Source organism: Phialemonium atrogriseum (genome assembly GCF_030411735.1).
Source record: "Phialemonium atrogriseum strain 8032-3 unplaced genomic scaffold QBC33scaffold_1, whole genome shotgun sequence".
In the NCBI taxonomy this organism is placed as follows: Eukaryota; Fungi; Ascomycota; class Sordariomycetes; order Cephalothecales; family Cephalothecaceae; genus Phialemonium; species Phialemonium atrogriseum.
The window spans coordinates 1929617-1943374 of record NW_026848138.1 but is presented as its reverse complement, the minus strand read 5'-3'; the positions used below and the strand labels follow the sequence as shown (position 1 = coordinate 1943374).

The 13758-nt window shown below is 54.8% G+C and overlaps 4 protein-coding genes across 4 annotated transcripts; 3 read left to right on the top strand and 1 right to left on the bottom strand.

Annotated features, from left to right (window-relative positions):
• Window positions 1-221: 221 nt before the first annotated feature.
• QBC33DRAFT_28792 (uncharacterized protein) lies at window positions 222-1314 on the top strand. The gene has a single exon (XM_060423308.1). The coding sequence runs from the start codon at window positions 463-465 to the stop codon at window positions 1021-1023; it is 561 nt and encodes a 186-aa protein (XP_060288963.1). The 5' UTR covers window positions 222-462; the 3' UTR covers window positions 1024-1314.
• A 1781-nt stretch (window positions 1315-3095) lies between these two features.
• Window positions 3096-4988, top strand: QBC33DRAFT_583921 (uncharacterized protein; the record flags this gene model as incomplete). The annotated part of the gene is made up of 6 exons (XM_060431389.1): window positions 3096-3213; window positions 3281-3712; window positions 3760-3824; window positions 3874-3940; window positions 4026-4264; window positions 4320-4988. The coding sequence occupies 6 exons, from the start codon at window positions 3096-3098 to the stop codon at window positions 4575-4577; spliced, it is 1179 nt and encodes a 392-aa protein (XP_060288962.1). The 3' UTR covers window positions 4578-4988.
• Window positions 4989-7987: 2999 nt separating this feature from the next.
• On the bottom strand, window positions 7988-9243 carry QBC33DRAFT_29000 (uncharacterized protein). The gene has a single exon (XM_060423328.1). The coding sequence runs from the start codon at window positions 8852-8854 to the stop codon at window positions 8213-8215; it is 642 nt and encodes a 213-aa protein (XP_060288961.1). The 5' UTR covers window positions 8855-9243; the 3' UTR covers window positions 7988-8212.
• Window positions 9244-12813: 3570 nt separating this feature from the next.
• QBC33DRAFT_484011 (uncharacterized protein) lies at window positions 12814-13559 on the top strand. Its single transcript, XM_060425389.1, has one exon. The coding sequence runs from the start codon at window positions 12848-12850 to the stop codon at window positions 13376-13378; it is 531 nt and encodes a 176-aa protein (XP_060288960.1). The 5' UTR covers window positions 12814-12847; the 3' UTR covers window positions 13379-13559.
• The last annotated feature ends 199 nt before the right edge of the window (window positions 13560-13758 follow it).

Sequence of the window (13758 nt, the reverse complement as noted above, 5' to 3'; positions counted from 1 at the left end):
CTCTCAAGAGTTCAGCAACACCGCACATGGGAGGCCAATTCTCACATCGCATTGGACCACAGATGGTATTTTCTTCTGCAAGTCGCTGCGCCATTGGATAATTGGACGATTACGTTACGATGACGCTCCCCAGAGCCCCAATGTAACTTCGCATCTGTTTCCGGAGCAAGTCATCCAGGCTCTGCCAAACTTGGGCACCCCACCATCCTGTATCATTGCGTCACCAGTATGGGGGGTAAGAAAGGATCTATCAGCATTCCCGGGCGTTTCATCACAAATCCGATGGGATATAAACTACGATTCTGCTGTTGAACGGCCCACGAAACCATGAAGCCACACAAAGCTACACGGACCACATCAAAAGCCCACACCCCATAGCCAACACTGGGGAACAGTCAATCGCCAATTGAAGGTCACTACCAGACCAGAGAGCGCCCAGAAACCCCAGATTCAAGAGCAAAGATGGCTCCCTTCCCCCAAGATCCAAGCCTGCCCGGGTACATTTCTCTATCCACCGAGAAGCTCCAGTCCCTCGCCCAAGACCTCAACCTGCAACCCACCCAGACCCTCAAACAAGTAGCCGCCGCCCTCCAAAGGCGACAATCCGCCCCAGCAACCACAGTAACCGTGGTATCCGACTCCGGCGGCGGCGGCGGAAAGGGGTCCTCGCTCAGCGGCGGCGCCATCGCGGGCATCGTCATCGGCTCCATCGCGGGGTTCCTGCTGCTGTGGTGGATCGTCTACTCGTGCACCAACATGGGCGCGCCGCCGCGCGGCGAGCCGGCGGCCCAGCAGGCCGCGTGGTACGACGGCGTCCGCGACGAGTACCCACCGCGCAGCCCCGGTCGCCGGTCGTCGCGCAGCCGGTCGCACCGGAGGAGGTCGACCGAGGTCAGGCACTCGAGGCCCGTCGCCGTCGTAGCTGGGGGGAGCCCCAGGGCACCGACGTATGTGTATGAGAGGGATGGTAGGGATGCGAGGAGCGGGAGGTCGAGGGAGCACCGGAGTCGGAGTCGGTACTGAGGGGGAGGTTTGGTAGCGATGGGTTTCCGATGCTGAGGGGAGGTTGGAAGACGGTTGGGATTAGGCTGTCGAGTGAGAGAGAGGACGACCTCGAGGAGACTTTTGAGTTATTGAGATTCTTCGATCATCGGCACAGAGGATATACATGTCTCTGTCACCACTTATTTTCCTTGGGTGTACCACTCCAGACATGGGTTTTTCTTTCATCATGGTTGACGTGGACAGGGGCACGACGATAGGATTGGTGACTCAAGGAGGCGTTGAACGGAATCGATTAAGCCACCGGCGTTTTTGAACAAATGAGCGAAAGGACACGCATGACTGCTACGATACCTCAAAACTTAAACGGTTTGCACCTGCTGCTGGACTTGTCGGTTTCTCTGTGGATCGGTACTGGCATGCGAATCTGATGACCACTCTCTGAAAGCTGACTCTGCAACATGCCGGAGGGAATGCTCTGGTAGACGATCTTGCTGGCACCAATGGCATCAGAGGCCTTCTTCAGCGATCCATCTCGGGGTCAGGGACCTGGCTAGTGCCACTCCCAGTCACAAGGGTGTTGCCACCCTCAACAAGGTGACAATGAAGCCTTCGGAAAGACCCAGGCCGATTTCAGACTCGATGTTGCCTCCCCTGACGAGGTCGATGTCGGGACCAGGAGGAAGACTTGATCCTGCCGCCCGCAAGCAGCACACTGGCGCCAACAGGCATCGCTATAGCCGCGCAGCCGGAGACAGAAGCAATCAGGAATTCCCCGTCGAGGACGACGGTGATGTGCCCGGTAGGAGCGGTGTCACCGCGCTGCGTAATGGTGCTACCGGTGGTGGGGTGGATGTTGGTGACAGAGTCGCAGGGCATGTGATGGTGCTGCCGGCTGGGAGAACAACGATAGCATCGTTTTCGGCGGTTGACAGCCGTTGAATTCACTACTTATTAATAGCCACTGTTGATAGCCCTTGCAGATACCGGGATAGTAACCCGCAACAGCAGGTTCCGTGTTAGACACTTGGCCATGAAGCAAGAAGCCTATGCCTGAGGAACATCGAGGCAAGTCCCCGGATATCACAAACCTCATATTTAACCACCTGCCAGATACGTGTGGCAGGACAACCCACCAGCACATGGGGACTATTGGCAGCCCGTATGGCAATGGCAATTGACGGCCCAAGGCACCCCGGTGACGAAAGTTTCCCCACCCTCAGGGCGCTCTGCCTGTCCAGACAGGCCCAATCCTTCCTCGGCCGCCGCTCCTCGCCCCTCCGCAGGCTCCTCTCCATCTCCTCGGCGATCCGCACCGCCTCCGCCTCCGTCGCACCGACGTTATCAACAGCGCCCTTGCGGAAAGACTACCTTTACAGCAGCGCCGTATGACAGAGTTTCCGCCACTCTTCACAAGGACATCGGGGATCGGCGGGCGACCGTCGTGACCCTTCACACATCGAAACACGCCATCAACGGCAAAATGTTGCCCGACGTTGCGCTGGCCAAGCGAGTCGACATGTGCTTCGTACGACTGGGCCTATATTGACCTGCTCATCAAGAGGTACCGCACCTCAACGGGGGCCTCAACGGTCTCCAAGGCCAGCGGGGCCGGGCATTGCAGAAGCGGTTCAAGGCCAACGTCTCGAATGCATGTGGTGCCGAAGAAGGCCGTATGTGTTTATGCCGAGAAGAAGGCTAGATAGGCCGAAGATGTGGTGGGCGCTGTATTCTTACCTTTGCAGCGACTGTAGCTACCGCACCCAAGGCTTGGACCGTCAGACACATCAATTGTCAGTGTCACGGCGCAGAGAACAAGAAATTGAAGCCCAAGCTCAATTTGACCTGACTGTATCAGTGGATTCAAAGCTAAGGAGGGTAAAGAACGGAGAGAATCGAGGCTGAACTGGCCAGGACTCCAGGACGTGACCACGGAGTCGGGAAAGTGGGGCCGTAGAGTAGGCCCGGAAGGGCCGGAATAAGTGGGCACCTGAGAAGTGTGGTGGGGTTACGTCAATCCCACCATGAACTTCAACTCTTGAAGGCTTGAGCAACGCATCTTCCCAATTCGTCTCAGGCAGTGACTATTCGCCATGGATCTCGACGCGAAAGCGAGATTCGCGCTCATCAGCGAAAATCTCGCCGAGGTTTTGAACCCTGAGTTGATTGAGAACACCTTGGCCGAGGGGCGGAACCCAAGAGTGTACTGGGGTAACACTTCTCTCCCCTTCGACTTGGTTAGAACATGCGCTGACCTCTTCTTCTATTTACCACACAGGTACCGCGACGACGGGCCGACCTCATTGTGGCTACTATGTTCCGGCTTTGAAAATCGCCCAGTTATTGGCGGCGGGTTGCGACGTGATCATCTTGCTGGCCGACATTCACGGATTCCTTGACAATCTCAAGGCGCCGATTGAGCTTGTCGAGAGCCGGGCGATATACTACCGAAAGGTCATTACGGCAATACTCGAATCCGTGGGCGTACCCACTGGAAAGCTCGAGTTTATCCTCGGCAGTTCCTACCAGAAGAGTCCTGAATATGTTATGGACGTGTATCGATTGTCGTCCGTGATATCAGAACATGACGCAAAAAGGGCTGGGGCAGAGATAGTTAAACAATCGGCGAATGCGCCTTTAAGTGGCCTCCTCTATCCCATTCTTCAAGTGCTCGATGAAGAGCATCTTCATGTCGACGCTCAGTTTGGAGGTACGTCTTGATTACCAGTATGATTGTGTCCTGCTGATTTTAGTCAGGACTCGACCAGAGGAAGCTATTCGTAGCTGCAAAGGAATGGTTACCTAAACTTGGGTATCGGCAGGTGAGATGGCAGCAACTCGGGTGACGATCTCAAGCTCATGGACCTCTAGCGCGCGCACCTCGTCAATCCCATGATTCCCGGTCTGCAGGGCGGTAAGATGTCTGCCAGCGAGGAAGGTAATGTTACCCTTCATCTTTTATATTCTATGGCCCATATCCGTTCGTCGCCGAGGCAGCACTCATGTATCCCAACAATCATCAGATAGCAAGATCGACCTCCTCGACGCCCCCGAGACCGTCTCCAAGAAGCTACGCAAAGCAGAGGCGATTCCTCGAGTTACTGAGGGGAACGGTATCCTCGCATTAGTCGAGTTCATTCTGCTACCGGCTACTACTCTCAAAGGCAGCAAAGAGTTCCGAGTCGAACGCAGCCGAGATGGATTGGAGCCATTGGTATACACCGATATCAAACAAATGCATAATGACTATGAGAACGACGTTGTATGTATCTACTCGACAAGCCTCAATGATCCGCCGAAAACTGACTGCATTCCAGTTGACACCACAACTGCTGAAGCCTGCAGTATCAGCCGCCCTCATTAACCTCATGGCGCCCATTCAGGCGGCGTACCAGGCCTCGACTGAATGGCAGGAGATCGCATTGAAGGCATACCCGCCCGCGCAGAAGAAACAGAAGAAAGTCAAAGACAAGGGCTCTCGCCATCCTGGGCGTAAGGATGGGGAGGTTGTGGGCGCCGCCGAGTCCTTGGTCATCCGGACCGTGGATGCCGGGACGAGCCAGTCAGATCAGTAGATCTGGCAGGACTTGTGGGCATCCTCTCGAGGTCCATCTTGAAGCATGTCGAATTGACAGCTGCTCTTGGAGGAAATGCGTACATGCACTCGCAATAACCTGTCCTACCCCAAGGCTGGGTAATCATCCCTCCTCACCATCGGTAATGTCGTTGGGTCACATTCCGTCAACCCCGATGGGAAGCCCTGTCATATTCTTGCCCGAGTTTGCTCATCGTCTCGGATGAAGTTGTATGGGCACCGTCGGTGGTTGACCAAGGGTACTCGTGGCGGCAGAGACTCGAGGATTTGTTACCCCAACTGGAATTGGTGAGCTTCAGGGATGACCAAGTGTGGTTCGGGCCTGACGGGCAACGCAGACTGCAACGTGGTGGAAGGCGAGACCACCTACCAGCAGTTGCGACGCAGGGCCACCGAATTCCAGAAGGCTCTGGGAAGAAGCAGTGAGAGGGTCACAGGACCGACTTCATCGAGCTTGTTCTTCCAGTTCTGCTCAGTGTCTAGCCACCGCGAGTAATCAGCAGTGGAAAGCAGCGGAAAGAGTCCCCGGCGTTACTACGGAGAGAGGGATAGGTCCCATGATCAGCTGGTAGCATCATGTTCTATGTATGGTCAAAAGCCAGACAAGACAGGACGTTCATTCCAGTCTCTCGGGCAGTTTCATACCAGTCTGATCAGCGGATCTGGTCAGATCGCGAGGATCGTTCACTGAACTGCGCACGAGCCTCGGGGTGCTTCCCGAGTGGCCGGGCTTCCTCTCCTCTGCTTACAACGTACACTACAACTCCTATGTCGTACACAAGTCTAGCAAAGTGGGATGTCTGTTTGGCAGAGGGTAGCAATCCGGGAGGATCTACACAACAGCTTGATGGTTATGTCAAAGGTCTTCGGCAGCACATCGAAACATGTGAAGTCGCAGTGATCATACAGCCTAGGTAGTCGTTCGAAGGTCCAGTACCGTAGGTCCTGTACTGGACCTACTGCACGTAGGTGCCTGTAGGCAAGGAATTGAGCGCCAAGTCCAGGTCCATCGGGGAACTACCAAGCTCGCACCATCAAGGTGTCTAAGGGGAGATCATCGCTCACATGTCCCAAATGCAAGCAGACAAAAGCTCCCTCGAGCCGAGCTCCAGGGACGACAGTTGACTCTTCTGCCGGTAGAGGGGTCGTGAGAGGGGCCGAACAATGGACGATCCCAATGTCAGTGACGGTGGCAACCGCTGAGCAAGACCCGGCGGGGTTTCTTCAACTACCCACAAGTAACGTTCAGTAATGGCGATGATCTCGCCCCAGCGGCGGGTCGGGTCCTCAAGCACCGTCGAAATGGTAGTGTAAATGTTAGTGGCCCCACGCCCTCTAGCTTGGGTGCACTGTGCACTAACTGTACAGGCCAAGGACCCAGGCTTGCCAGGTCCAACGGCTTTGTTGTCTTGATCAGAGGAGGCTTGCTAGGTGCACTGCACAGTCAGATATGACCACGCCCCTCTCTGTCGAAGATCCACCAGCACTACAACACACATTCCTCCACGGTCCCCGTTTTCTCGACCAAATAATGCTGCTGGTATGGAGCTAAAGTTAGGCTGGACAGGTGTATAACATTCCCTCTTATGATAAGTCTGTGCGTTATCAGTCGGACCGTAGGCAGGTACGTACATATTTTGATCCGCCAGGAGACCGAGAAAACCAACTTCCGTTGCCGTTGGTGCCATCTTCCCCTCTTCTCCTGCCTTCTTTCTTTTTCTGTTCCTTCCAATCTTTTTTCAGGTCGCCCGTCCCGCCGGGCTGGTACTTTTGTTGTTAAACTTAGCGCAGATTTAAGGGGGCGAGTTACTGGGGCTGGGCCAGACTGCTGGGGTTCGGTTCGGAAGAGGACCCGCATTGGCTAGTGGAAGGTGGCGTTTTCTCGTGTGCAGTATCTGTACAATTTTGAGGATGACTGATGTTAGCTCAAGTACCTACAGGATCCATGACCTCACCACCTTCCAATTTTGTACTCACCGGTCCAACTGTCTAACTTGCAGCATCCCTGTGCAGTGTACACAAACAAGGTAGGTTAAGCACTAGAGCGCCACTGCCAGGGGCATGAATCACTACCGCCTGCTAGGAAAAAATCCGTCGTCGATAGCTTCACGCTAAGACCCCCTGAGGACAGGGACCGGGAGAGAGACCCGCATTGACAACCAGGGATACGTCAGACGCAAACTCCTCGGCCCCGGCACTGTTCTCTTCTGCCTCCTCCTTGACCGTTCGAAACTGTGTGGGCGCACGGATGGTGGTTTAAAAATAATTTTGTGCTGAACTTTAGGAGGAGGAGAGAGGGAGGGCTTGGGACATGCAGTTTTTGCCCAGGTTGTGAAACGCTCAACTCCATCACGAGGAGGAGAAAATCTACCGCAGCGTGGTGCTACAGTATGGTATGGTATGGTACACTTCTACATAACGATGGCCAGAGCAACAAGGTGATGTTCCATTTGGTCCCCACAAGAAGATCCCCTCCCCCCCCCCATTCCCTACAACGATAAACCATATCGCTGGGGCCCTCCACCGATCGACAGAATACGCTAGACAACTAGTTGCAGATAAGCTCGTTTTGCGATGTGCGGTCGGATACCGACTTGCAGGCTCGGCTGACGCGTGACATTGACAGCTTGCCATGGAGTGTCACTCTGGCTGTGTGACCTTTCGACACCTGTCCATGTTCTCTCGGCCTCACCAGTCACATCTTGCTTTCCGGGAACCGGAGGTCTTCGGTGACGAAACCAAGGGAAAAAGCAGTGATCATGAATCACACTACTCTCGAGTCGTGGGGGTAACGCATGAATGGTCGTCGGAAACCATCAAAGATGCTGCCTGGCTCGCCGAGTCAATGCGTACGCTATCTACACTACCCATGTTAAACTGCGTCCAGGAACAGGGCTCAGCTCAAGGCTGAAGCTTATCATATACAACCCGGATAATAACATGCTCGTTAAAGAGCTCCAGCCAGATTGCGGCGAGATCGAGGAGTGAGAAGAGGGGCCTTGTCTATGTTCGTAGACAAGGGCTTGACAAGAAGAAGCCTATGTCATCGCGTGAGTCAGTGACATCGAGGTGGAGGGCGGTGCATACGCCACGAAAGCTGTCTGGATATTCGAGAACACTTCCCGACTGTCTCGGGTCGAAGAATCTTCGACGATGTGCTCCCATCGTCTATATTTCCTGGTCAAGAAATCCCCGGGGCGGCGTGGGCTCGCTGCGTGATCGCCCCCCTTTGCCGGACGTGTGGTGATCCAGGTCTTCTAGCGCAATGCCCGCATGAAGCCCTAAAAAATGGCTTCCTGGTTTTCCCGGTCAAGTGAGACACGGTTGGCCTAATCTTTTCACCCTCCTTCTCCTACCACAACCACGTTTCGTTTCACCTGGTAGAGAGAGAGAGAGGTCCTGACAGGCTGGCTCTGGTCCCTCTGGGAACGTGTCTGGTTGATTGGCCGATCTGCCCGGTGAACTGCGACTTATGGATGCTGTGCCCCCATAATGTGGTGAGGGAATGGGGGGGTTCAACATGCCACTCCAGCTTAGGGCCAAACATGCACCTGGTTGATTACCTGGTTGCGTGATGCTTCCAGAACCAGGTTGCGACTACCTGACCCGTTGCCATCACTTAATGGCGCCAGGAGCAGAGCCATCCAAAGGACAGCTGGTCCGAAATCGCAACTCGCGACTCTGAAGACCATGGTTGCTTCTAGTCCTCGTACGTCGGTCATACTCGCCGGTGCCGGGTTGCGCCTCTCGGGGTTCCTGGCCGCGAGGAACCCGAGCTCTACTGAGTAGTCCCGACGAGTGGGGAGGGATGGCGACGTGAAGTCTTGGCTTGGTTGGCGTAGGCGTGTCAGATCGGCGTTCCCGGGGACCGACTGCTCGGGTCGGCGAGTGGATCAAAACGAGCGGCCAGTGGTAGTTGTCCTGCTCCAAATTGCTGGCGCGCAAAGGAGGGGTGAGACATGTGTCGAACGTCGACGCTATAGGTGCTGGGAATAAGGACCTCGCCATGTTACCAGTCACTGGCGTGCTCGGCCAGACACAACCACCCCTACACCCGAAATGGTCACCGAGGGAGCGGGTGATGTCGATTGACTGACCTGGGAATGATCGTCGCGTTTGCAAGACGCGAAGGAGGTTTGTCAAGTAAGTCCACGTTAGCGTGAGTTCGTGTCGAGTTTGTTTGGCCTTGGGAGTGTGTGTGTTTGTGTGTGACCTGGGGAATGACGTGACATCGCTCCGGCTCTCGAAGCCCCGCATTGCGTGCTGCTCACGTCCCCATCGTGTCGATGCTCGATTCCAGCGAACCTTGGGTCAGATTGCTGGAGAGGTTTGGCCCATGAAGAAATGATCTCTTCAGAAGCCCGCCGGCTTCAGGGGCGCGAGGTTTGCCCAGGCTCCATATTTCGTGGTACAGAGCATTACCTGAACTTCCTGAGCCAGAGGGCTCCTAAAGAAAGATCCAAGGTCCTCTGTTTCAATGCCTTAATTCCCGCCCGCCAAGCTCCTCATTACCGCAATTCCGGGTCAATTTGGGTGTTTTTCCTGTGGATACCACGGCCTTGCCGGTAGTTTCTAGTCACCCGTTCACTCGATAGGCCAAGTCCCCGTCGGACATTTTTCACAGTTTCCATGGGTTGCAGTGTCAACCCGTAGGACTTGGGGTCCAGCAGCTCCCCCTTTCCTCTGTTTTCCCTTGGGAGCGAACACTCAACCAACCTGCGCTTGGAAACAACGAACATGAGACACCTATCTGCTGCTTGTTGGCTGCCCAAGGCGGCCAGGGGATCCTGGCGACGGAGCCGAGAGTTGGCGGCCCCGGGCCGGACGGGCGGCTTGTTGTGGGGGTGTGGCAATTGCTCGCGGGGGGGCGGGTTCGGCCCGGAGGATTTTTGGGGCGATGAGTGGTGGGGTAATTAGCAAAGGGGTCGCTTAAAACCAGGTTCCCATGCTTGGGAAATTAATAAGACAAAAGATCTCGATGAATAACAGGTTACTTTGAAGAAGGATGTTTGCGACCAGGGAATCCGGTAATACTTTAGTCACCAGCTAGTGACGGGCTGCTGGGTCCACGATCCACTCTATACCCACCTCTATCCACTCCACATTTGGCCGGCGACAAGCTACCGCAGTATGCGATGCACAAGGCCGACTTCGTATGCAGGAGAACGGTTGTTGCCCAGCCAGCCAGTCTAGCAGTAAGGGCCTGCGAACAGTTGCAGTTGTGTGGCCTCGACGAGTCGGCCATGGCTGAGGGTGTGTGTCGATAAAAAGCCACGGGGCGGAACGGCAGACTAGAGGGGAACCGGGGAAGCTCCGCTAGACTTGGCAATATGGCTGTTGGAGAAGTTTTCCTGAGATGGCTACCAGTACGTTAGTATGAAAAGCATGTGGCGGGGATTTTCGAGGCTAAGTGAGAGAGATATTGTCCCGCGCGCCAGCAGTCCCGTCCAAGTTCGGGGACGATCGGCGGCGTAGTGTGGTCAGTAGCGGTGTTTGCGGTGGGAATTTGGGGTTCTTGGGAGCCTTTGCTCCTGCTGTCGCGTCCTCCGCGGTATCCGGTGTTTCTGGCCCGGCGGCCTGGATCACGATGACTGCACTGTAAATATGATACGTCACTTTCAGGGGGATGGAAAAATAAGAGCTACTGTGATAGCTGCTGATCCAAGAGCCTGTCTCCTGTGCAGTGTACACTAAGGAAGCAAGATCCATCAACCCAGAGATCCAACGAATCTCAATGATCATCGACGCATTCTCTACACTAAATCTCGAATGCACAGTAGTGTACTGACAGTGGCGTCCAACCGCAGACTTGGAGCGCCTCACAGTTCGCACGCCTGCAGCAGTGCAAAGTCGAGAGCTCAGTAATCACAGTGGGGGGACAATACAAACATTGGCTTGGCATGGGATGTGAGAACCAAAGAGCCCGAGTCTACTGGACAACGATGAAATTGTGAATCTCGACCAGCTTCAGCCCCGGGTTTCCCACTTAGGTCCCCGCGCTGATCGTTGATGACCGATCGATTATCGAGAAACGAGTCGTCCTTATGTCTAGCCTTGGATAGGGGTCCCTGAGGCCTGGAAAGAATAACAGCCCACCACGTGAAGATGATGATGGCCGGGTAACCTGGGCCTACGCGGTAGCCTTGTAGATCTACAGCATCAGGGGAGTGAAGCTCCTCTCGATGAGGAGGAAAAAGAAAATGCGTCAATTGGGACTTCATGCGTATTGATGATCACTGTTGTGACCAGTTTGGTTGGCTTCCCTGGCACGCTGGTTGACTTCCCCCACCAGGCTGATTCGACTCCCAGGCAACGCGGCCGTCTACTGCGCCCCTGGAGCGCGTCTACTATGCACGTATAGACTCTGGAGTTGTTGGTTTGTTGTTGGTCACGGCACACAGCTTGATGCCTGCATCGGAGGATATTCCTTCGAGAGACGCTTCCAAGACAAGAGTCCGGTTCGGCGGGGGCGTCCCCAAAGCTAGCTGGATCCTCAATAAGCGCGATAGGGGGGCATTTGTTGCGCCACCAATGCGTGATGCGTGATGCGTGATGGGGAAGAACTTTCACAGACTGTATCCATACGGCGTATTTGCTATCACATCTCACCCCCCGAGGTCACAAGCAACGTCACAACCAACTGTGATGAGATAGTTCGGGTGAGATTCAATGCAGAGATGGGTGGGGGATTTGCTCGTTGCAGCTCGGTGGGGGGGGGGGACAATTGAGAGATTCGCAATCCTTGAAAGGATGGAAACCTGTTGTTCCAAAAGGTATTCCCGAATACCTACATAGTGGGAGGACGAGGCATAACCCGAAGGATGAAGCCAAAACCGGGTCCGCGGAGGCGCTCGTGGACTGGGGAGAAGATGACGCATGAAGCACGATTGAAGCAGCCTCTCAAACATCACAATCAGATAGCCAAGGCCCCCCCAGTTTTCAGATCCTGGGGGCAATGGCTTCTGTATCTTGGCCAATCAAGATTCTTGTTGATAGGCCTCAAATCGAGGCTCTCGATGTGTACCACTGCGTATACGTCAGTTATCGGATTTCGAGAGGGCCTCCACGCCGTGAAACATGTAAACATGCGTTGGGGCAATCGTGATGATACAAATCGAAGAGCATCCTAGCTTAATCCTACTTCCAGTAACCATTATATGTATTTTGTGAAGTGGGATATTTTCTCGTTTATGATGATATCGTTATGGCAAAAAAGCAGTAACGTCCGACTCTGTCGACCATTCTGGTCAACTTTTTTGAACATGATATGATAACTTGCCCTTCATAGTACACTAACAGCGCATGTTGTTGTTCTGGACCCTTTTGTGCAGGGGATACAGACCGACTGGCCTCCTGGGATTGCTTCCCAATCTGGTAGCAGAATGGATGGTCACAATAATACGAGAACCCTGGTAGGTTAGACCGTCGGTAGTGGGTTACTACACTACCAAACACACATGTGGCATTCGCCTTTACCTTCCTCTCCTCTGACGAGGAGAACCACAGTCTACCTCCGTACCGGTGTTCACAGAGGAGAAAAGTGGAAAAGCGGGTTGAGGCTTGTGCATGGTACCAGCTCCTAGCTAACGAATATCCATTTTCTTTTCTGCATGTTGGTGTCCTGTCACTTTTCATTCGAACCTCGATGGGATTGTGAGCGGTTCCCGCCCGTGCCCGCTATTCCAAAGATGGGTTGAGGTCCTGAGAGTCGAGTCGAACAGCAGCAGCGGTCTGCCGGAGACTGAGAGCCGGTTAGCGGTAATGCCTGCACGCCCTCCCAGTGTAACCTTTGCTGCATTAGCTCAGCATAGCGTTGTGCTTGCGTTTGGGGAAAAGTTTCTTCTCTACCCGACTCCAGAAAGTCGCCCTCACATTAGCCCCAGATCAACGTATTTGGTGGGTGTATTGGGCATTGGGCCGATGTCCTGTCTCACCAAAGGCGGTGTTCAAGGGATACATGGTTCCATGTCAGCTGATGCTTCAATTCAAGAAGAGGGCGAGGAGGGACGAGAGGGAAATACAGATTTACTGTACCGTAGTACCACAGTACATTGGGCTGAGCATTGACTCCCTAACAGTTACAGTGTGTGTGACCATGCACACAGTCACACTCGCACACCGCGGGGGTGTTGCTAGGGCCGGCCATACTTTTGCACCCCTGCATTCTCCCACCCTTGCCGATTGCTACCCTGGCTTTCCCCCCTCTTCTGGTTCTTCGTTGATAGACCAGGGAGCGGGCCTCAATTCATCATGCCCTTGCAAGGATCACAGTGGGGCATCCCAGCCATTTTGGTCTGGACCCCTGCTAGTTTCGTTCGTCATCACTGGCTGAGCGGGTCGGTGGCTTTGGCTGCCCGGGCAGTTCCCGCACGAATATTGTGTATCCCGGGTACGTACCCCAAGCTTGGGGGTGGATTGCAACATCCGAAGAAGCAAAGCGTTGTTGCGCACTGGTACTGGCACTGGCAGTTGGGGGGAGCACTTGGACTCTACGCAGTAGAGTTGCCTCTTCTTCTCTTCCTCCTCCACAACAGGCACAACCTCAGAGCGCAATCCGTCTCGAGGCCCAAACTTCGAGCTCTCGGTACGTGCAGAGATGCATTGACGGTCTGCTGGGTCGATCGATATACATCTTGTTTTGCAGAGAAAGAGAGAAAAGATACAACCTCTCACTCCCGGACTCTCCCCCGCCCGTTTCCATCTCGAGCCCTGTCGCTTCATCGCTTCTGGACTGATTCACTTGCTCCCGCTGCTTGGCTGCCAGGACGATCGCTACATTGATCGGTGCTCGACATAATTCCCTCGTCGTCGCCTGCCGATTCCTTCGTTTCTCCAACCCCCTCCCTCATCGCCGGCTCGATATCTTTCGTCGGGTCACAGGGACGACGACCACATACCCGTAGAGCCCTAGCTCACGATTCTATAGCCAACTGGCACACCAAAAGGTACGGAGACACTTCCTTGTTACATCTTGGAGGGCGCAGAGGGTCGAAAATCAGGAAGCTGTGTGCTTTGTCTTATCAAATCCAAGTCTTGTGTTGTTCCGAAACCGCCTTTCCCTGGCATGCAGCTACCCACTGTCACGGGGGGGGGGGGGGGGGGGGGGGGGGGGGGGGGGGGGGGGGGGGGGGGCGGGGGCGGGGGGGGGGGGGGGGCGGGCG

Excerpts from the sequence above, each read along its gene's own strand:
- QBC33DRAFT_28792 (XM_060423308.1), top strand. The coding sequence starts at position 463 with ATGGCTCCCTTCCCCCAAGATCCAAGCCTGCCCGGGTACATTTCTCTA.
- QBC33DRAFT_29000 (XM_060423328.1), bottom strand. The coding sequence starts at position 8,854 with ATGCGGGGCTTCGAGAGCCGGAGCGATGTCACGTCATTCCCCAGGTCA.
- QBC33DRAFT_484011 (XM_060425389.1), top strand. The coding sequence starts at position 12,848 with ATGCCCTTGCAAGGATCACAGTGGGGCATCCCAGCCATTTTGGTCTGG.